General features: G+C 39.0%; 1 protein-coding gene across 4 annotated transcripts in view; it reads left to right on the forward strand.

Annotated features, from left to right (window-relative positions):
* TAB2 (TGF-beta activated kinase 1 (MAP3K7) binding protein 2) overlaps positions 1–23,301 on the forward strand; it is a 57,072-nt gene that overhangs the window by 25,113 nt on the left and 8,658 nt on the right. For 3 of the 4 annotated variants that reach the window (XM_085543454.1, XM_015858114.3, XM_085543455.1), the window contains exons 2-3: positions 11,977–12,166; positions 17,316–18,825. In XM_085543454.1, coding sequence (XP_085399580.1) covers positions 12,065–12,166; positions 17,316–18,825 — 1,612 coding nt within the window. In that variant the 5' untranslated portion in view covers positions 11,977–12,064. Of the gene's footprint in view, positions 1–11,976; positions 12,167–15,088; positions 18,826–23,301 lie in introns of those variants that run through there. The other variant, XM_085543457.1, reaches the window with a different exon arrangement.

A 23,301-nucleotide genomic window follows, 5' to 3' on the forward strand; every position in this document is an offset into this window, starting at 1 on the left:
CTGCAAGCTGAAGCTAGAAAGAACAAAATGCCTTCAAGATGGTTGTCCTCTCGTGGTTTAGGTATCTTGTTCTCTAGACTGGTGTTTCTGTAGGAGTTGGCTGACAAACCTGGTAATGTCAGTGTCGGAGCTTTGTTGTTTGCATCTGCAACTCCAGGTGGCCTTTGTACATGGCTTAGAAAGGTCTGTGAGTACTTGAGGTGTATATCCTCTGGAGAATTTCCTGTGCTTCTTCCTGTGAAACATGGTAGGCTAGATTTATTCATTCTAAAATTACTTCCAAGAGCTGAGAATTGAAAAAGTGAGTTTGACTAGCCATCTTTCATTTGTGCCAGTAGATCTTACCTAAAATATTTCATATTGATATTTTCCTGGGGAGGGAGGCCTTATTAGTAGTTTCTTTTTGTAAAATTTGAGTCTTTAATCTGAGTAAGCACAATTCTGATTCTAGCAACAATTAATGTACTTACACACATTTAGTTTTTAACATAAATCATTGTCTTTGTTTGGCAGTCCAAATAAAAAGAGTAGTCCTTCTTCCTTGAAACGTTCTAATCAGTATCATTACTATACCGGGCAAATGATTTACATTACTATATGATGATATACATTGATTATTTTTAGATCATTTTAATTGGTCTGATTGAAAAGATTCGATGTGAGTGCATAAAACAAAGAGCATGCTTTTTTGCATGCACAGTAGGACTTCAGAGCGCTTCCTGAAAGGAGCGTGTGGAAAGTAGAGCGAATATTTGGGGGTTACTATAAACTTCTTGGATTCTTTGTGGCTTTTTGCGACACATGCATTCACTACTTGCTGAATGCCAGAGAAGGTGTAATTTGATCACTGAGCCACGATTGGTAAATACTAGTTTTGTGAGGACAGCTTGTTCTGTCCATAGGGGAAAAGCGCACTGCCAAAGTCTAAAAGCTTTCCCTTTTATTAGGTTACATATTCTTTTCCTCTGGGCTACTGAATCATAAATATGTGTTACTTGTGACACTAAAAGCATTTGTGCTTGCTGTAATTGCTGAAGTGTTTGTTTGGTCATTTAGTTATCAAACTATACTTGTGTTGAAATCTGGTGAAATAGTTCCTTTGGATAAAAGTGCTTTGATTTTGTTAATTTTGTCTACTGTGTCAGTTAAACATGAAGATCTGATGTGATACTGATAGGCTATTGCCGCTTTTGGATTTGGGTTTTGGTGATGAATACTCAAATTCTGGGTATGAATCCAGTGTCTTGAAAAGCTGCAGTTATGTTCTGGGGAAGAATACAGTGATGACAGTTGTGAAGAATTAAAACAGCTAATTTGTTAGCTCTTCTGATGCAATACACTGGCAGCCCAAACACATAGGTATGGGTTGCTGTGTAACTTGAGGCAGCTGAATGGATGTGTTTTTGGATGCAACTAGAAGGTGCCATCACTGATGTGACCACAACAGATTTGAGAGCCGTTGTTACCATTATTTTGCAGAATACCAGTGTTGTTCTCTGTCTACTGAGGTCTTGGGGAGTTGGAGATGCATCTCTATGACCTGGGAGAGTTGTTTCACAAGTTAGATTGGCTATTGTGTTTTCAGATGAGGTCAGCAGAGAGGCAGTGTTGATAGGGCTGTTTGCAAAATGTCACAGTTGCAAAGGATAGTGTGGTGCCTAGTCAGATAGTAATTGATGAGTGTGCTGAAGTATGGTAAAAAGAGAAAATCTATATGGTTTTGTTGAAGTGTGTTAGAATCAAAGTGTATTTATATTCTTGCTATCTCTAAGAAGTTACTCCATGATGTTGAACAGGCATTTAGTGGTGTGTGTGTGTAACTACAGGTCATGTAGCTTAATTGAAATGTTACTCTTCTTTTTTTTTCATTTATTTATTTATGCAGACATAGTAATACAAAATACTGTAGCTAGATTTCATTTCCCTTAAATATATGAATGCTATTTTGAAGCCTCTTATTTAGATATTTTGCCAGTCTGATCTTTGTTGGCTTGTAAAACAGATAGTCAGTGTTAACTTTGCTGCAGGAGGAACAACCATTAGAACAATAAAATTAATGAAGGATGCAGAGATCTGGCTCTTGTGTTCTGGGAACATTACAAAGAAAAGATTTCCTCTAAGTCATAGAGCAGAGGTGATTGTTACCTCCAAATAAGTTTTCCAGAGCTAATATTTTGCTTTCTACAGCTTCTGCTTATGGCAGGAATTATCCTTATATCTTGCATGTCCCCCTTCACCCTTGTATTTTTCCTCAGTAAGAGAATTGAACTGTCAACATACTTCAGCCTCTCTCTTTAGACAACAAACTCTCAGATTCATTCCTTTTTATTGACACACAAACATTTGGAATCAGAAAATAAAAGCACGTGCTGCAATGGGATGTGGTAGTACAGTCTAAATCCTAGCTTGTATTTTATGGGACAATGAAAATACATTTTATATATTGTGTTGACTTTGTAGCTCCTTCCCCTCAGCCTCACACAGACTAAGTTGTGTTGATAGAGATAACTAGTTTCTCTGGATTAGGGTCTTTGTTTCTTGTACTTGTCACCTGTCTTGCTTGGGCCACATTGTAGCAACTGGTGTGTGCTGCAGTGAGTCATGGTCTGGGCTGGGGCTGCAGCACTGTAGAAATAAAAAGTTTGAGTTAAAAAGTGAAAAGGGGACACTGACCTGATGACTTCTTTTTGTATCTTCTCCAGGCTTATCAAGGAAACAATACAATCTCATAAAAAGTCATAAAATCTGGAAGTAGGCTGTATGTCATGTGTACGTAAGGAAGGCAAAACAGTTCATGATTTTTTTTCCCCCACAAGTTCAGGTTTTGAGTAGAGGCAGTAATGAAGCTTCATCTTTGTTTAAAATACATATATTTGGGATGAGCTCTGTTTCAATCTTGTTAGTGTACTGTGTGCTATGGCAACATCTTAGGCAAGTCATTTCTGTCCTTAGGAAAATATATTTCTTAAGAGATTATTAAAAAAAACCCAAAACATTGTGAAGAAAGACACGGCACTTAATGTGAATAAGAACAGCTGCCCTATCTCGTTACTACTAGAATCTTCGTCACTGTTCTTGTAACGTAATTGTAGGCAAATGGCGAGCTATGCAGACTGACTTCATCAGCAAAATCATCTGGCTGCTGGGAAAAAAAAAAAGAAATTCTGAAGTTATTGGCCAATATATTTCATTTTGATGCAGTTAAAAGGGTTTTGGAGATACTCGATTTGGAAGTCACCAACATGCAATTGGGAAATAACTTCAACCACTGAATATTTTAGTACTGTGGTATTGCTGCTGTTTTTCATAGTGGCTTTTTGTCTGTTTGTCTCTAAGGCTTGGAGGAAAGGCTGCATTGTTAATTGAGAACTAGTTCACCTAAATGTCTTACGGTACAATTTTCCTTTTTAATACAGTTATCATTTAATTCATGATGTAAGTAGAAATGTAAAAACAGTTAAAACGTTCTTAACAGCACTATACTGAACTATTTTACTGCTGATACTGCTGTTACTGGTGTTTGGTTGATACCTTTTATAACGCCAACATGTTTAGCAAAATATAAACCTTCAGTAAGATCTATACAAATAAACATAAAACATTAATGTAGGTATACAGTGTTGTTTAGGAGGCCAGTTCTCACCTGTTAAATTTCTTGCAAGCTTTTTTATCTCTTTTTTTGGTCTCCTACCTTTATCCCTTTTATCTGTGCACCTTCAGTGACCTAAAACCATTATGGAACTGAGATTAGCACTTTACTTTCTTTCCCTCCCTAACTAACGTTAGCATATTAGTGTGAATGGAATAGCTATTCTGAAAACTGAGATTTTGACGTTTTGCATTCATAAAACTTGTTTGTCACTATGTGTGGGCAAATATGAAGAGATGTGCTTTGGTTCTGAAGTGGTGCACCTAAAATGCAGTCATGTCTCTTTGATTACCTGTTTTGCCTCACTTCTGGGGATGCTTGCTTTAGTGTTGGTGTAAAAGTTGCAAACACCTTGCAAATAGCAACCATGTCAAAAGCAAAAACAATGTAAGATGGAAGCTCTGAGATTGGTGATGGTATTGAATTTCAGTGATATTTGCCTGGGTACCAAGACATTCCAGAGCTTCCTGCTGTGAACCAAATGATCTAAAACACATGGAAGAACCATTCTATGGTTCTGTGATATAAGAAAATAATTTTCAGTTAGCAAATCAAATACGTTGTTTGTTTGTTTGTTTTAATAAACTTTTTCATGGATGAATCTGACAGTTATTTCAGGAACACATCAGTTACGTTTAGAGTCTGACATTGTTTCCACTGAGAAGGCTGTAGTAACAATATTTCATAATTAATAATACATCTTGCTGCACCTGTTCAGTGTGAGAGTGGTTGTATACTTAAGAGCAAACTACGTAAGTGATTAGTGGGAAAGTTTATGGCAGTGCTATAGTCAAGGGCTGACTCTACAGGGGTTGAGTGTTAAGGTGTAAATAAGTAGTTTTACCAAAGCTGCTGGCTCCTCAGTTGAAACTCAGTAATTATTCTTCATTTGAGTATGTCACTGTGGATTTGATTCTTTTGGTTTTGCTTTTTTAAAAAGCTATTTCAAGCTGTTTCCTTCTATATTTATTTCTCTGGTAAATCGTGTGTCTTCTAAAAATAAACTGTTTATGTATAGTTTTGAAGAGAGCTTTACTTTGAGGAAGCCTGAGATATTGCAGGTGTGAGAGCTTTGGAGGGCTAAAAGCATTGTGCTTGTTGTCTGTGCTTCCTTCCACACAGGGGGATGTCCTTTGGCTCCCCTGATAGTAATCATATGCCGCTGTCTCTTCAAAAATGGTTCAAAGATAAGTTTGCATTTGGTCTTGTTTCATTTTTAAACTGGGGAAATAAAGAGTATTAGGAAAGATCCAGGGTTGTGGCCTCCTAGAGAGCACAAGTCTTGCTTCATCAGATGTCTGTTTCACTTAGCAAAATAATTTTAAAGGAAATATGAGTTTAGTGAGTGTGAGCTGAATCTGACCTGGTAAGATGCTACTGTGGGACTAGGGACTAGTGACACTCATTAAGGTTCACAGCATTGAACCCCTTCAGGGGAGGGTATGCTGGTGTTGCAGGAGATTTAAAAAAGAGAAGGCAACTTTTGCCTTGCAAAGGGAGACTTTTAGAAGACCGGTTTTTTGGTTTGGAGAAGGGAAGGAGCATGAAAGAATTTATGAATGAAGCTTGCAAATTCACAAAGGCGTTGTATGCAGAAATAAGTCTGGCAACCATAGGACTCCATGGCACTAAAAGCTGGTATGACAGAAGACTTTTGTGTGCTTTTGTTTGGTTGCTGTTGTTTGTTTTTTAATGTTTGTAAGCACTGAATAGTAAAATCTGGGATTTTTAGCCATGAGATACTGTGGAGGCAGAGAAATTTCAACAAGTTAAAAAGCCTACTGGATAAATACAAGTCAGCAGGCCTGTAAAGGCAGTAGACAGGGATCTTTTCTAATCTCCTTAACCAAACATCTGTATATACTTAAAGAATGTGAGAGGAATGTACTACAGAATGGCTCAAGCTCATGTGCCCTTCCTGTTTTTTGTTGCTGCTGTTGGAGACAGCACTGGGCTAAAAGGGCCGTTTGTCTGACTCATGGGAATATTTCTCACTGTGTTAGTGTGGGCTTTGGTCAGAGAATCTGTAAGAGACTGACTGTAGCATCTAGTTCCGTGTTAAACTCGTTTAAAAATATCACTTCATTTTAGGAAGCTTTTAAAATTTTTCTTTGTCCAGCATCAATCAAAGCAACCTAATGAAGCAAGTCGGTGAGAAAAACAGGCTTAGTTAAACAAATACTGCTTGCATGTAGACTTTCACTCTTCTTGAACTATTTTTTAAATAAAGGTTGGTCACAGAAGTATACGCTTCTTTCCTGCTTCTTTCTCTGAAATCTCAGAGCAGTTGCACTAGAAATAATGAGCTAAGGTAGAACTCTTCCAAGTTTGCTCACTTCAGATAGACCTTTCTAAGGAACAGGTTACTTTTTTGAAATGTTGCAGCTTTGTCCCATCTACCCCATGCTCATCATTATTTGCTACAAGTTTTTTATCTGATATAATCCCGTGCTGTATGTGGGATGAACTCTTACTTGTGCCGTATTTGTAATTCTTATTTTTTTGTTTCATGTGACCAAATCAGTTTTCTCTTAATTCTTGTTTGTCTGAAGAGATTGATTTTAAAAAACTGAGTAAGGAGTATCGCTGCTCTGTAGATTGAGGATAGGGCCAGAAACAGTGCTTTTGATAAGCTGATATTTTTGCTCTTTATTTAGGAAATGGATGGTAACAAGTAAAAGATAACTTTTTTTTCCCCCCTATTTTTGATTTATTTTACATAGAGATACTGCAGGCACTGTTGAGGTGGCTTTAAATAGCCTTAGGAAGCCTGAACAATGTGTTGTAAAAATTAAATTAGGCTGGTGTTGTACCAGTTGGTTTCTATTCTTTCTCTAAAAATACTCATTTAAAGTATTAATGATATTATTGCAAGCTCTGATGTTTTTCTGTTGTTTTCTGTTGTTTCACTTAATCCTTTTTGCAGGGTGAATGTGGGAGTCTTTGGAGGAACCTTTTGTTTCAGAATTTTTTCTCTATTCAGTTTTTCTCGAGTTTAAGAAAAAAAAGTCTGCACTTTTTGACTGTGTTGGCATTCAGAAAAAAGTGAATTGTGGCTGTTTGGGGGGAAGCAATTACTTCACTGTTTCATACAGTTACATTTCTAAACCCTTTTTTGTACTGTAGTATTTCAAAGATTCATAGAGTTTTGGTGTTTCTCTATTTGGATTTTGCTTGCTCATCATTCCCAATGCAAGTTGTCAGTTTTGTAGTTAAAACTGCGTAGCCTTTGCTACAGCCAGAACCTGCTCCTTTTTGTGAGTTGGCCTTGCATGTGGTGATTTCCATTGTTTCTTTTATTTTTCCCCTATTTGCTAAGCATGTGAGGCAGGAATTTTTAGTCTTATATTTGATGAGGACTTTCAGGTACAGGTGAGGAATAATAAGAAAGGAGAAAGAGGAGTGGGAATTGTTATGGTGGAGGTTGGAGAGGCAAATTGCAAGAGGCAAATGTGGCACTTTATCTGTGAATTTTTTGTTTGCTTTTTTGTTTGTTCTTTGGGGTTTTTTGAGGCAGTGAAAATACTAAAATAGACACCTAGCTTAATTGTAGGGGGAGGTACTGACACATAGCAGATATAAAATGGTGATTAACCTCTAATGGACATTGCTGCCAGAGAACTCATTTAGGGATGTTTTGTGGATAGAGATTGATAAGCATCTGATGTGATTACTGGTTCTAAGTGTAGACCAGAGATATCTCTATTTTTTTGGAAGGAAGCTGAAAGAGATAATACTGATGTACCTTTAACTGCTCTACTGGATGAGGCTTTGAGCAGCCTGGTCTAGAGGGACATATCCCTGCCTATAGCAGGGGATTTGGAACCAGGTGATCTTAAAAGATCCCTTCCAACCCAAACGGTTCTTCGATAATTGAAGCTGTTCTGTGTAAGGGAATCCTTGCTGGAAGATGACCTCTGGTTAGCCTGTAGTTAAACCATCAACTTGGAGTATATTGTGTCATAACTGGGATCTGGCTGAAAAGAAGGGGCAGCTGGTTTTTTGGTATTTATTTTTTACTTAGTACTCAGATAAAAAGTAGCTAAATGTGTATGTAGGGAAGGTATTGCTCAAGAAAGCGCAATGTTGGGGTGTGGGCGGGAAAGAAGAGTTTTCCTTTTTTGAGGTATTCATTTTTCAGCTACCCAATTTGGGGGATCCAGGGGGCTACTTGGTATTGCTGAAGGATCTGAAGATAAGTGTAGAGAGCTCTTTTTCCTTTGTTATTGTTTTTATAATTGCTTTTGTTTCTACAGTCTTTCTGTACTTCTTGGATCCATGAAAAGAAATGCCAGGAGTCCTTTGGCTGCTGTCTAAACAGGCACTTTAGCAACATCTGCTGGCCTCAAACTGACTTGTTGCATCTCATTTGCTGCCTTTAGAGCAGTATTTTGTGTGCAATTCTGCATTCTTGGTTGCTCTGAAAGTAATGCTTCTTATTTATTACCGTAGAAGCTGCAACAGGTACAAAGAGCACAATAACAATATGTGGTAGAGAAAATTCTCATCCACAAAACACAGTCTTTCAACACAGTCACTACCATTAGCTATACATTTTCACCAGCTGTGAACAAGAGCCTGCATGCCACTCTTGTATAAAAAATAAATAAATAACTAAAATTCCAGCAGAGGTGACCCACTGTTGGTGTCATCAATGCTGAAATGCACCACTCATCACCTCACTGAGCTCACATCCACTGTTTGGTCTCCAGAAATGTTCAGCAGGTGTCAGTGGGTGCCACTTTTTCTACATTCAACAACACATCTTTGCTTCATACACACTTCCATGTCAGACACTGTTTTGTCAGACTGCCCCTCTGCTGCCATCTATCGCATGACAACAAAATGCAAGGAGATACTGATGGGAAGGTTCAAGCTCTACTGTCATGCCAACAACATCTGCCTCTGATGTTACATGATATCATGGGCCAGTGTAATAGAGTAGGAGGCATTACTTGCGGAGCAGCCCTTGTTCAAGGAAGTGTGCTCTTGTTCTTGCATTTGTAGCACTCTCAATAAATATTTACAAACAGGTTCCTGAAATGAACTGTTAGATGAAATATGTTTCTAGCATTCTTAGCTAAACAGCATGGTGTGATTTAGAGCAATTCATATTTGACGCGTATTACATGTGATAAGATGAAAGCTACAGAAAAGCATACCGAAATACAGATGGGTTTTAGTGTTATTTTAGCAGCATGTGTATGATCTGAGCACTGTGTGTGCCTTTTCCCACACTGCACATGAGAGGGGGAAGGAAAAGGAACTCTCCAGTACATGTACTATTGTAGAAAGACTGCTTTCTGACTTCATTTATTGCCGTTTTTCTCCTTTTTTTAACCATGCTGATTGTTGTGTTCCTTTATTATAGCTTGTCTCCATAATAGTACACAGTAAAAGCCTGGCAGTTTTTCTGGTTTATATATATATATAACTTCTATTTTTTTAGTTTAGATATTCGTGTTTCTCCCTGCCCAAGATGGTTTCCCTCAATTGTGTAGACCAAAATTTGCTGCCTCCATCTGCTTTGGAACAGTTTCTTTAAAATGCGTAGATTGAGTTGTTCAAGACAAATATTTTATCCTTTATTGCCCAGTGTTAGTTTCAGAGGTCCCTTAGGTGCATCTAACAGCCTAAGGTATGGCCACAGTTTGTTTAGGTGTATCCACGCTACCTTTAAGTTATGGATGCTGAGTGCTTAGAGCAGCTGCCACAGGGTACCTTGCATAGCAGTGTGCTTTGGTAGTTCTGTCCCTTTGAGATGGTACTCCTGGGGTACAGACAATAAATTTCTGGTGGATTGGTGCAGGTATGTCTGTTTTAGCTGAGCTCTTGTTGTACTGTGCCTGTCATCATTGGAAGCTTGCTGCTTCTGCTTTATGTGTGTGGGCCTTTCTCCCATATCTTTGTATTGATCGCCTCATATTGATTACATGAGGCTTTGAGTTGTATGGATCAGAATGAAACCAAATCTAAAGAGTTGAACTGCAATGTGTCCCTTATTAAAGTGCACGAAGAAAGTGGAAGCTGAACTTGAATAGCCAGATAAGCAGAACGTGTGTTCTGGGGAGGAATTGCATAATCTGACTTTCTGACTCTAGCATTCCTGGCTGATACTTATTGTGTGTTAAGGCTGTTTGAAGTTGTGGTGTTGTTCTCAATAGTAGAATATTACATTGTTATGTACACTAAAAATTGTGGGTAGGTCTGTGGTCTTTGTTCTATCAAAGCATCTCTGAATATTCTAACCAAAAAATGCTGTTTTTTTCCCCTACTTTTATTTAAATATGTATTACAATAATTCCATCGTAGAGAATGGGATTCATGAGACTAAAATTGTGAGCAGATGTTAGATGGAATATTCTTAGGACCTTTAGTCTTCTCTGTTTCATTAACTAACAAGCTTTTATTCCATGTATATATGTATATATATATTGGCAGAGTCATCAAAGTAACATGTATTTTGATTTTTAGTGTTTTTTCCCTCAGAGAAAAGTCTCTAATTGCTGGCAGGCAGTTGCAGAGCATTGCTATTTTAGATCCTGTTGATATGATTGGAAGCGTTTGGGCGAATTACCGATTGACTGGTAATTTTACCAGCTCAGACCACCAAAAACACAGGAGCTGAAGAAATCTTATAGTGGAGTGATTCGGGCCTTATGTCCTGGATGGCATTATGCCTGTCTTGTGATTCATGCTGGAAATCATGTGCTTCGTGCTTTGTCATCAGTTCTTTGCAGGTTTTCTCCGTCTTTTCAGTCTCAAGAAAAGCTGTGGCATTGCACTGATTACACTTGAATCACAAGTAGTGTTAATGCTCTAGGAAATGACTAGAGAACTGGCATTAATGCTTCCTAACTGACTTCCTAGTAGCATCCTTTTAGGGAATAGGAGTACTGGAATAACAGGCATTGGACCTATTTGCAGAGAGAGCGTGCTGGTGGGGTTGCTGGCAAGAGTTTGAGTTGCCAGCATCCAGGGAGCCTTTAGAGGTCCCTGGTAGGGCTGTGCTCTGAGTGCTTAAGCAGGAGTTAGTGCTTCTTGTGGGCAGGGAGGAAAGTCCTGTGCTCAGATGAAAGGGGAGAAGGAAGGGAAGCTCCACAGGAAATGCAGATGTGAGTGAGAGAGAAGCGTTTGCTGTGTTTAAGAATTCAGTAATATGTTTTAATTTTTCTCAATAGTTACTACGCTTTACAACTGGAGGTTTTTCCTTTGGATTCAGCAAGACCTCAAAATACTGATACTGCTTCAGAAAAGCTAGTAAAAATCAGTTCCCGTGTTAATGTTTGGCTCAAATTTCGTTGTAGATGAATGTAGATGAAAGTGAATACATATGGAGGCTGTTGTGGATTTTATGGTATTTTAAAACTTGAATTGAATGGCCTTTGTCTCTGAAGATAAAGACATCAGCGCATTGCAGTAGGAGAAGGTTCTCATTGCATTTATTGTTTGTAGACACTGACAAAAAGTAAAGACAAATAAGAAATGCTCCTGTCTTGATTGTAAAAGGAACTTACATTGTCTTTGAATTTAGCCTAGTGTTTTCTAGTGAAGGAACAGCAGAGTGGAAATCAAATGAGGGCAAAATATGGGATAAATAATTGGCCTAAAGTAGTACTGGGGAAAAAATCCTAGAAGAATCTGGTGCAAATTACTAAGGAGGCATTGCAGGAGGGGACATACCTCTGGGCAGTGTTTAGTGAGCATAAAGGATCATAGAATCACAAAGTGGCTTTGGCTGGAAGTGACCCTTCCCTGCTGTGGAGGGGTCTGTAGGTTACCCAGCAGTGTTGTATTATAACACACACAAATAAATATGGCTATAAAAAAACAAAGGAGATACCATTCCCCTGCTTAACTCTACATTCTTCCTAACTTAATTGCGGGAAACTGTTCTTGGTAAAAGCAGTGGATGCTGTAAGCTCAGGACAAGTATCTTGTACAAGTATGACTGGGTGATTATGGTATATTCTTCAGAAATTCCTTTTTTAAAAAACAACAAAATGAATTGAAGAAATAAGTTGTTATAGGTTCCTTCCTTCTAGTCACAGTCTCGGAAGTGCATCAGGTGAAAACTAACAGGCTATTGCTAATAAAACCTGAAACTTGTGAAACACTGAACTTATTGCCCCAATTTTCTGTAATAAACGGTAACTGTGAAAATGAATTTGGAAAAACTCTGACATAAAATGTAGATGTATATTTCATAACTGACGAGGATTTTTGTTGGTTTGGGTTTTGGTTTTTTTTCTTTCTAGGTTTTGTTTAATGTTTTAACAGCAATAGTGTCTGCATTCAGTGTCTTAAATTTTTCCTTCTTCTTTCAGAAAATGCTGGGTCAGAAGAGATGAGTGCTCCCTTTACTAAGGCCTAAAACTGCCTGTTGAAAAACAATCCTGACCAGGCAATATACGAATGGCCCAAGGAAGCCAGCAAATTGATATTCAGGTTTTACATGACCTGCGACAGAAGTTTCCTGAGGTACCTGAAGGTGTTGTATCCAGATGCATGTTACAGGTCAGTGTTCTAGTAGTTACTGTTTGAGTAATTGATTATGCCTTTTTTAAACGTTAACTAATCGTGTGTGTCTGTATCAAACGCAGGTTATTTTTGTTTTCTTCTTTGAATGAGACAGATGTGTTTATTCCACATAGCAAGCTGTCCTCTGAGTAGTTGAGGTTGAACCTAAGCAAACCATCCTGTGAATCGGTGTGCTTGAAGGTTGCAGTCTTGGTAATGAGTATATTTGTTGCCTTTTGGCCATCTCATGAGCCAAAGTTAAGTTGTAGCCAAAAGAGAGATACGGAGTCTAGCAGGCACTTTTGAAGACAGTGCTGTGCTTTTTTCTTTTTAGTATGCTTTGAAAAGCAGTTTTCCCACCTCAGTCTCATTGCTGGGTACTTGCCTGCTCCACTGTTTTCCTGCCCCAGCTCACCTTGCCTGCAGAGCTGGTCCTGGTGGCCTTTATATATGTTCTACAGCCGGGAGCCCTAGAGTTCAGTAATCCGTGCACACCCATGTACTTTGTCTTGTTAATACTAGCCAGAGTCAGGTAGGCAATCAGTCTAGCATTGGCTGTGTGACACCTGGGCAGATGTGATGTGCTGATGTGTTTCTACCCAGTTCTTCCCAGGACTTTGGCTGCCAGGTGGCCTTCATTTTGTTGTAGCCTGTGAATCTGTGCTGCTGATCTGTGGATTCCTTTTGGACTCGGAAATAACAAAGAATTTATCTGATGCTACTGTTAATGCTATGGCTGTAGTTTGCCATGGCATCAGCTATGTCTTTTGCTGCCAGTGTCAGAACACTTATACACTCATTTTTTATTTTTTTTTATCACTTCTGCTCTATAGCATCACATTAATTACTTTGGAAGGTGGTTTATTATGCCTGACCAAAGCTCATGGAAGCATGACACAAGGGCACTGAATGCCTACAGCTAGCAAATTCTGTTACTCTTATTTAACCGTATTGCTTAAATGTGTTTGCTTTGCATTTTCTTGTGATCCCAAAGTATCTGTGCTGTTTGGATTTCATCATTATCTAAAGTATTCAGCCTTTGAGTACTCTGGATAATAGAGGATCGTGTGAATACTCATGTTGATCAACAGCATACAAAACTTAATTGGGAAAAGGATTTCCAGAAGCTGGTTGTCTCTGGACTGTGGCTACGATGTGTCTTTGATAGCATTGTGCACTGAAGAATGCTGATTGTTTTATTTTTTTGTATGTATTTTAATATGTAAAATACACGTGTCCATGTATGTATAGTCAACATACATGCATCCAAATAGTGCTATGCCTGTTGCACTATTGGAAGTCTGATTGTGCCAGTTCAGTGTTTGAATTATCAAGACTCAATCATAACTCCGCATTTGTAATAGAGTGAGAATTTGTGAAAACTAGTTCTTGAGAGAATTGTTTTTGATTTGAAAGTGGACTTGTGAGGTTTCAGGCTTTCCCCAGCCCTTCCTCTTTAATTATTTAGCTGTAGGGAAAATTGAACCAGACAATAGACTGCTTTTATTTGTTCTCTGGATAGTTCACTGCTATTTCTTGTATTAGCTCTCCATAGAACTAATCTAACTTTTATACTACAGTTACAATTTTGTTCTTTAATTAGAGAGTTGCTTATTGTGTAAGGTCAGTGAAAGAGTGAACACGAGTCATCACGTCTGGGTGTTTGGTTCTTGGTTCTTTAAAAGATAGCACATGGCTCTTCAGAACTCAGCAGTGTTTGGATACTACTGAATTCAGTGGGTTTGTTCTTTTTTTATCTAAAAAGAAGTCTTAAAACTGTGAAGAGAAGATATTGTGCATCCTGTACTTTGATAGAGATATGGGATGAGAGTTTGGATTTTGAGGGAATTTTTTTTAGGTCAACTTTCATAAGTGCGTTTGAAGGAGAAAAAAATTACATAGGGTAACTAATGTTCTTAACATACAATATTATTGCGCTAATTCAGTACAACCTAAAGCTACTTACAATGATAGTGTTAGTAGGTTGTGAAAGGCTGCAATTTTCTAAGACAAAATCCTCTGTTTGATGTTTGAAATTTCATGAACTCTGGCTGCGCTACTGTAAGATGGATTGCTCTGAAAAATAATAATAATAACTTTTTCAAACTAAGAAATTGTGTACTTGAGCTGGTGGTAAGGATTGGACAGTGGGTTTGACACTACTTGTACATATATTTCTAGTGCTTCTGGAATAGTATCTGCATACCAAGTAGTGCCCTGTTGTAGCTGAGCACAGTGGAATTAATTTTTGGTAAATGTAATAACTGTAGCTTAGCTCAGAGATATAACTAGGAATGTACCGTACTATATAAGAAGTGCTGTGATTTGCCTTCACCCCGCAGTGTCAGGGTGAAGTTATTTTTACAACAGGAAGTATAAAATATCACAGGAGAGAACCTGGAAGAGTTCAAGCACTTATGTGCTTCCTAGTGATTGTGACTAAAGCTTTTTATCACAACCAAGGCTTCATGAGCACTGAATTGCTCAGGAAAACCGTACAGATATCTCTGTGCTGTTCTTTTGCCCAGTGTTAAAATATCCCAGTGATACTAAGTATCTTGAAACCAGAGGACCACCAAAAACAAACAGATGAAATGGAAACCAGTGTCATCTAGGGGACTGACAAATCTTATTGCTTTCTTGGGCTGACAGCATTGAGAGTTCCTGAAGACTTTTGCATCCCTCCATTCTTCCTGGCAAACACGCTTCCTGCATTCAAGTCTCCCCTTCTCCTCATTTGAAGGCATTGCTGCAGCTTCCCCTCACCGCGGACGTTGTCCCACTTGGTTCTTTTTTTTGTGTGTATGGGGAATTTTATAACCACTTGCGCCTCAAGTCTGCATCCTCTCCTTGCTTCCTCATTTCCCTCCAACATTCTTATTCTTTCTTTTTTTTTTTTTTTTTTTTCCTCTCTTTCAGGGTGCCAACATTTTAAACTCAATTGGGACATGGGCAGAGCTAAGATGAGGGGCATTGTTTTGCTGGAATGTGCTCAATTCTGCCATCAACCGGTTCTCTGATCTATAAAGAACTAGAAGCGGTTGAAACTCTGCCTCTGCCAGCCAGAAGATGCCCGGGGTTCCATGTGCCCCTGTTTTCCCCTTGAGTTCTCCAATTTGCTGGTTGACATCACTGAAATTTTGGAACTGATTGGATACAGTCTTTTTTTTAAAAAAAAAAAATTGTCCAAAGAAAATACATTTGAGTTGAATGGAAGGGCCTTGCAAGCCTGGCCTCTTTCTTTTCAGTTTGCTCGTTTTGCTTTATTTACTTATTTATTTATTTATTTTTGCCTTTCTCTTAATAATTTTCATTCGCTGAAGTTCATGCAAAATCTTTAAGAGTTCTAGCTCGTTTTCCTGTGGCATCCTGTCCCTTTTCTGGCTCCCTTTTCTTCTTTGCAATGAATGCAAGGCTACCGTTAACTGTATTTTCTTATCCACTGTTCTTTCTTACTTTGATTCCTTTCTTCGCTCCAAACTTTTTTTGATTACTTTGTCCTCTGGTGCGTATTCCAATCTAGACCCGTTATATCTACAGTCACTTGACCCACTTTCATCTCTCTCAAGACATTTCTGCAACAATTCTTTTGTGTGACTGGCTCGTTAGTTGGCCTTTAGGAAAAACGTGTATTTTTTGTGATTTTTTTTTAAAAGCTTTTTTGTTGTTTGGATTGGTTATGAGTTTTTGTTATTTTTCAAAAAAATATTGTTTAAAAATTCACAACTTCATCTGATCTGTATCAGCACATAGTTTTGGTTTTGTGGGTGGAGTTTAGTTCGTCCTCCCTCTCTCACTTGTGTTAACGTCTTCTTTTTCTCTTCGAGTAATATTTTTCAGGTAGAGACAGGCTTGCTTAGTCTGCACAGCTCTGCCCGAGCCCCCACCTTGCTGAAGGAGCTACTATCTTGCTTGTTTAGCAAAAATAACTCGGTGCAAAGCTTGTCGCATGGAACACTTTCTCTTGCTTGTGTGTTCTTTAACTATTTGATAATGTCACTACTTGGCATGTGCAATATTTTCCTTGATCATTTTTCTTCTTTCTGGTAACCGGTGTTTGGTGTGTTTGGATGAATTTGACACCTACTTTGTTTTTACAACATCTGGGCCTTAACAAGGGCTTTTCTGGCTGAAAGCATTAACTTATTTCTTGAGGTGAGGGCTGGAGAGAGGAGTGTTCAGGAAGTAATATGGACAGAGCACAGCGCTGTGAAATTTGCCATCAGCACATGCTGGCTCTTTTAGCAAGGCCCTTATGTAGGGCAACTGCTATGGAGATCTGAGTACACTATTATTAAATGTGTGGAAATGTAGAACTAGGATTAGCAGTTAGTTTCCTTCTGATATGTTCTTAAAAGAGCAAATTAGCTAGGTGGTGGATTTTAAGTTTCTTTATTACAGGTTTTATAAAGTAATCTTATACAAATGTAAGTATTTAAAAGTTTTTCAAACAGTGGTTTAAATGGCCCCTGGGTTTTCATTAATATTTTCAACTCGCAGAAAAGTGATCATATGCTGTATGTGCATAAACTGAATTTTTGCATTGCCTCTGAAGTCATATTCTCCTGTGCAACTTCTTTGGTCTGCATGTTTCTTCTCTGCATATGATTTAGCTTTCATTTTCAGCAGAAGTTACTACATAACCAGTATGTAGTAAAAGGTTTTGTTCATTGTTTTTTTTGGGGTTTTTTAAATAAACGTGTAATTTGATTTGAAATTGTTTACCAGTACTGTATACATGCAGGTACTGCGTGTCTGTTCTTTCTGTTGTTTTCTTCTCAAGCCAGACATGTGGTCATTGGTGAAGACTGTTCTGAAATTCAGGGGGAATAGCAAAAGTATTCATTCACTGTGTATCATGCTGTACCAAGTTAGCTTATCAGGATCCAAGGTGTCACTGTCATTGCTTCAGCAGCAGTGCAGACTTGTGTTCTTGATTCCAGCGACTGAGTTTCTGCTCTCAAAGTAGTAAGCTTCACATGCAAGCTCTTTGTGTGTATGCTTGTAGTTGCTATGCTGGCCAGTCACCTAGAGCTTTCCATTTGATGCTACACTGTTAACTTTTCACTGATGGTTTTGTGCCTATATTTGTCTAACCGTAACAGTATTTTATCAGTAATGTCAAACTTTCATCTGTCTTTTATAGAATAACAATAATTTGGATGCCTGTTGTGCAGTTCTGTCTCAGGAGAGCACGAAGTATCTCTATGGTGAAGGAGACCTAAGTTTCTCGGATGATTCTGCGATTCCTGGACTACGAAATCACATGACATCTCTTAATTTGGATTTGCAGTCACAGAACGTGTATCACCATGGAAGAGATGGAAGAATGAATGGAAGTAGGACTCTAGCTCACAGCGTTAGCGATGGACACCTTCAAACCAAGCAGCCCAACAATGAACTATTTCAGCAGGAACCACAGACTGCACCTGCGCAGGTTCCACAAGGATTTAATGTCTTTGGAATGGGTAATACAGTTAGTGCTTCTAATCCAGGGCAACATCTTGGATTTCACCTAGGCAGCAAAGGAGTATCCAACTTGCCTCAGCAAACGCCCAGATTCAACCCAATCATGGTAACCTTAGCCCCAAATATTCAGCCTGGCCGCAATACCCCTACGTCTTTGCACATACATGGTGTACCTCCTCCTGTACTTAACAGTCCACAGGGAAATTCTATCTATATTAGGCCTTACATCACAGCTCCTAGTGGTACAGCTCGACAGACGCAGCAGCAGGCAGGCTGGGCATCTCAGTTTAATCCTATGCATCCTCAGCAAGTCTACCAGCCTTCGCAGCCGAGTCCTTGGACTACTCTTCCTACATCCAATACTACGCCACATACCTCATCGCAACACTCAACGCAGCCAAATCAGCAAGGCCACCAGACTTCTCATGTCTATATGCCTATCAGTTCTCCTACTACTCCACAGGCACCTATGATTCATTCATCTGGTAGCTCACAATCCTCTGCTCATAGCCAATACAACATTCAGAATATATCCACAGGACCTCGCAAAAACCAAATTGAAATCAAACTTGAACCACCACAGAGAAATAGTTCTTCTAAGTTGCGTTCAACTGGCCCTCGCACCTCCACTACTCCCTCATCCCTCAACAGCCAGACATTAAGTAGAAGTCAGCCCACTGTTTACATATCGGCCAGTCCTCCAAATACTGATGAAGTGATCACACGTGGTCAGCCTAAGGTCTACATTTCAGCAAATGCCACCACAGGAGATGATCAACTTGTACGGAACCAGCCCACGCTTTTCATATCGACAAATCCTGGAGTATCTGCCACTTCTAGGAATATGTCTGGTCAAGTAAGCATGGGTCCTGCATTTATTCATCACCATCCACCCAAGAGTCGAGCAGTGGGCAACAGCACCACTGCAACCTCTCCTCGAGTGGTTGTTACGCAGCCTAACACAAAATATACTTTTAAAATTACAGTTTCTCCAAATAAGCCCCCTGCAGTTTCCCCAGGGGTAGTCTCCCCAACCTTTGAACCTACAAACCTTCTAAACCTTCCTGATCACTATGTTGAACCAGAGGGTATCCAGCATCTTACTGACCCTGTTTTAGCACATGTGGATAGGATCAGTGATGCACGAAAATTGAGTATGGGATCTGATGATGCTGCCTACACGCAAGGTAATATTCTTAATATAAGTAGTAGAGATTTCAACCAGATTGTCAATTCAGTGTGTAAACTACAGAGCGTGAAACAGTTGATAAACCTTTGTGATATTAATACGTTATCTTCAACTCTAGCATTCCTGGATATTTCCTAAATAAACAAAAAAGGTTTATAAGCAAGTCATAGATTTCTTTTTATGGCAAAGACATGTAACTGAATATTTGGAGATAATTCTTGTTTGTTTGAAAAAGATACGTGTTTAATGAAGCAGAGTCGCAGTGTCTTTGTTTTTATGTTGTTCTGAAAGAAACATCTAAGCTTGTTTAATTTGTCCTAATGATTTTAACTTGAAAGTCTACCGGCAGACGTTTGGATCGGTGGAGATACTGTTTCCATTAGATACAATTTCCATTTTTTTCTTTTTATGAGTGTTATTTAAGAAGCAAGAACAACAGACTTCCAAAGCAGTTAGCGAGACCAAGTATTTGCCTCTGTTTCCTAATGGGTGCCTGACAATAAAATGCTGAAAGTCTTTGTACTTCACTTATGTTGCTAAAATGTGAAGAGTACCGTACCGAAGATGGTTGTTTTAAAGGATTGATAGCATAATAGGAGGATAAAAATTAAATGTGATACAGTAACCCAGTTTATAACTTCTTCTTGTGGGCTTTTCTGTGAAGTTGTTCAGTGGGTCTTAGGATCTTTATGCAGTGTTCAGGGTAGGTTGTCAAAATCATTTTCCTTTCAGTTTATTGGTACATTTCAAACTGAGCAGCAATTCAGCGTTAAAAAGCTCATTTGTTCTTTGAACACTCTAAATATTCTTCCGACTATACTTTTTGTGCAAGTACATTGATTAGGACACTGAAAGGATGATGTGCATTTGGATTACACTAGTTATAAAGTTAATTGAAAGTGTTTATAGCTTGTGCACTTCTTCTGCATGCAGTTATATTGTTGCTGGTGAGAGCCTGATTTCTGCACATAGGCTGGTAGATGTCAGTATCTAATTTATCAAGTTGAGGCAGACTTGCAAAGCTCATTTCTGCTACGCAGCCTAGAATTCAGAAGTTTTGAATGGCATGTAGCTTTTGTGGGGCCCAGCTGTTCTTGGGGCCAAGGCAGATGCAGGTTTTAGATTAGATGCATGATGTAGGCTGGTTTAGCTTTGGTCTCTGTGCTGACTTTGGAGAAGTATCTTCATTTTTGTGTAGTTCATTAAGTAGTTCATGTAAAGTACACTCATGTCTCCCAAGTTCTCTGTATTCAGAAATGTTTGGGATTTCTGACATGTTGCCCTATTTCTCCTGCAACATGCAATATTTTTTTATTTTCTGTAACGATTTAATCTTCTGAAAGTTGACAAGTGGTCAAGTGTCAACAACTTATCAGCCCTACAAGGAGAGGCTAAGGAAGCTGGGGCTGTTTAGTCTGGGGAAGAGGAGGATGTGGGGAGACCTTATTGCTCTTTTCCTGTACCTGAAAGGTTCTTACAGTGAGAGTGGGGCAAGTCTCTTCTCACTGGTGACAAGTGACAGGATGAGGGGAAATGGCCTCAAGTTGCATCAGGGCAAGTTGGATATTAGGAGGAACTTCTTTACAGAAAGGGTATTTAGGTACTGGAATAGGCTCCCCAGGGAGGTGGTTGAATCGCCATCCCCGGATGTGTTTAAGAGCTGTTTGGATGTGGTGCTCAGGGATATGATTTAGCAGAGGGTTGTTAGAGTTAGGGTTCTGGTTAGGCTGCGGTTGGACTTGATCTTCAGGCTCTTTTCCAACCTGGGTAATTCTATGATTCTAAATGTGTGACTTGACTTATTGCTATGACCTTGATTTCTGAAAGACCTACCTAGTACTATAGACATAGATTGTTTGCTTAGAGGTGGTTAGGTGGTTTTTTTTTTTCTTATTTTAATGGTGTGGTGGTGGGTTGGTGGTTGTTGCGTTGTTTTTTTTTTTAGCATACTAAATGTGATTTGAGTTACTTGATGCTTTCCATTATGAGGGACATGTTCTAAGTTGCATCTAGTTTAGCAAGAGTGTGCAGAAACCTGGGTGCTTGTCTCACTTTAATTTTAGCCAGAACAGATGAGTCGTTTCTCTGGCTATGATTAGAGAAAAAATGCATTTTCATCAGCTTTTCCATTTCTGCCCAGAGTGCTCCGTATCTTGGCAGGGAGAACTAAATCTGGCTTAGGATAGGAGGAATGTGGAAAGTAAAGCTGGTTTGGTGTCAAAGGAGATCTCTTTCACTTTGTTCCAGTGAAGTGGATTCATAAGCACAGGAGAACAGAAGAGGTTGGACCTGTCTGCAAGTAATGCCTGTCGCTGTGCTTTCTTAGCTGAAAAGCAGAGGGATTTGATGATGACAGGATTATTCCGTCATTTTTATTTCCTCTCAGACAAATACATCCTTGACTAGGATGCCTACATACATATCAGAATTTCAGCTTGATGTCAACAGGCAGAATGAAACAGTTATCCTCAAGAAGGGAAGGAATAGTTTGGGACAAAGATTTCAGGTGGGCAGTACTAGCATGGGATATAAAGTGCTCAAATCTAACCAGTGTAGAGCAGAATGACCTCTGGCTGTGAGAGAACTTTGCTCATTGAGAGCTGAGGGCAGATACTGGGAGTCAAGAGTACTATTCTTCTGGCAGCCATTGGCCATGGAGCTCTCTGATAAAGCACAGGGCTTGTCTACCTGGTAGTTTATCTGTAAGCATCAGTTAACTCCCGGGAATAAAGTGACGGGTTCTCATTCTGTAAATCTGAAAAATCTAAACCCCATTGAGGACCCACAGGAAGGTTGGTTTTCCAGCATTGAGTTTCTTTCCAGATTTCTGTTGAGGGAGGATTTAAAAAATGCAAACAAGAAAAGTATCATTCTTTAATCATAGAGTTACAAAGTCATGAATCCAAACATCCAAAAATGAAAACACTCCAGAGCAAGGGTTATCTGTGGAGCTTTCTTTCAGTTACTGTGTGTAGGCATTCCAGTCTTTTTCTTGATTCCGTTTCTGTTTTTTTTGCCCTGGTTTCCTCTGCTGTTCTCTCCAGTAAGTCTCTGTGGGTAGTAGAAGTCTGCTGCAGATTTCTGTGTAGCTTGCTGCCAGAACTAGAGGCTGTGCGATGTGAAAAGGAGTAGGGTAGTAGTCAGATCAAACTGGTGTAGTTAAGTAAGTCATACACTGTTAGCCTGGAGTGCTTGGTTATATCTCTGCGGCTGCCTTGGTGATGTCAAGAAAGTCACTGTCGGCAGACGCTTCAGAAGCAGTTGCCTAATTGTATGTTCCTTGTTTTTTGGAATTCCAGTTTGAAATCCTGTGGACTTAACTCATGGAAATGTTGACAGCATCCATCCACTGGTGAAGTCAACAATATTAATAACGTTAGAAAAAATCTTGCTAGGAGCATGCTGAAAAGCCAAAGATACATTTTTATGCTAATCACTTTAATATTAGTTCTCTGCACAGGAGTATCCATTCCCATTAGTTAAGGTATTTCAATGCATAGTATAATTTTACTAATAGACTTACCTGAGTTTCAGTATATTATGTAAAGTGCCCTATGGGTGAAAAGGTGAAATTTGGTTAGAAACTGAGAATTTAGTACTCAGAAGTGTTTTTCTATTACGTACAGTCACTGTGCACATCGCCTTATGTTGAATGAGGCTAAACAGTTATCAGTAATTGCTTGTTCTCTGCAAAGCATTCAGCCTGTATAACAGACAGGCAGCTGTGCTATGAAGAAAATACATTAATTCTGGAATAAAATCTTCAGCTTAATGTTTTCCTACTGGTGAGTTTGCTGAAGTTCCTTAATTCACTACTACTTAAGGGCTTTTGACTGATGTTTTGTGATTTTTATCTTTCAACTTTGAGAGGGACTGGTGTGCTGCATAGCAAACAGACTTACTCATCTGTGCCAGGTACAGCTATTTCTGTGGATATACATTTATTTAGCAGATCTTATCATCATGATTTAATGTAAATGTACTGATTGCAGAACTAGTTGGGAACTTGACATTTTGCACAGTTCTCCTTTTTGTTTCTCGAAGCTTTTAAAGCTTTCAAGATCAGAGCTGCAGGAAAGAAACTCCAAGTCCTAACCGAGCCTCACAGATGTTCAGAAATGAAAGATCTGAGTGATACAGCTGTGCCCCAGCTCCAAGAGGCCTCCAGTTGGTTGCATCATGTGACATAAGAAAATATACAGCCTCATATTTGCCTCTGCATATCAGGCATGTACACTAAGTGGAGCACAAAGAAAAAAAAGAGTATTGGAAGGGGGAAACAAACAAATCAGAAAGGACTGTTGAAATTGCATAGTAGGTGATGGAATTCTCTAGAGAATATGCACAAACCGCATTCTTAAAAATTTCACTGATCTATTGACGAGAGTAATTGCACTACCAGCATTCATTCCACTTTCCTCCAAATTTTGCCAAGAAATTTTGAGTCTGAAAATTCATAGATGTACGGAGTAGG

Source organism: Coturnix japonica, chromosome 3 (assembly GCF_054131305.1).
Source record: "Coturnix japonica strain WE chromosome 3, WE-NBRP24, whole genome shotgun sequence".
Lineage (NCBI taxonomy): Eukaryota > Metazoa > Chordata > Aves > Galliformes > Phasianidae > Coturnix > Coturnix japonica.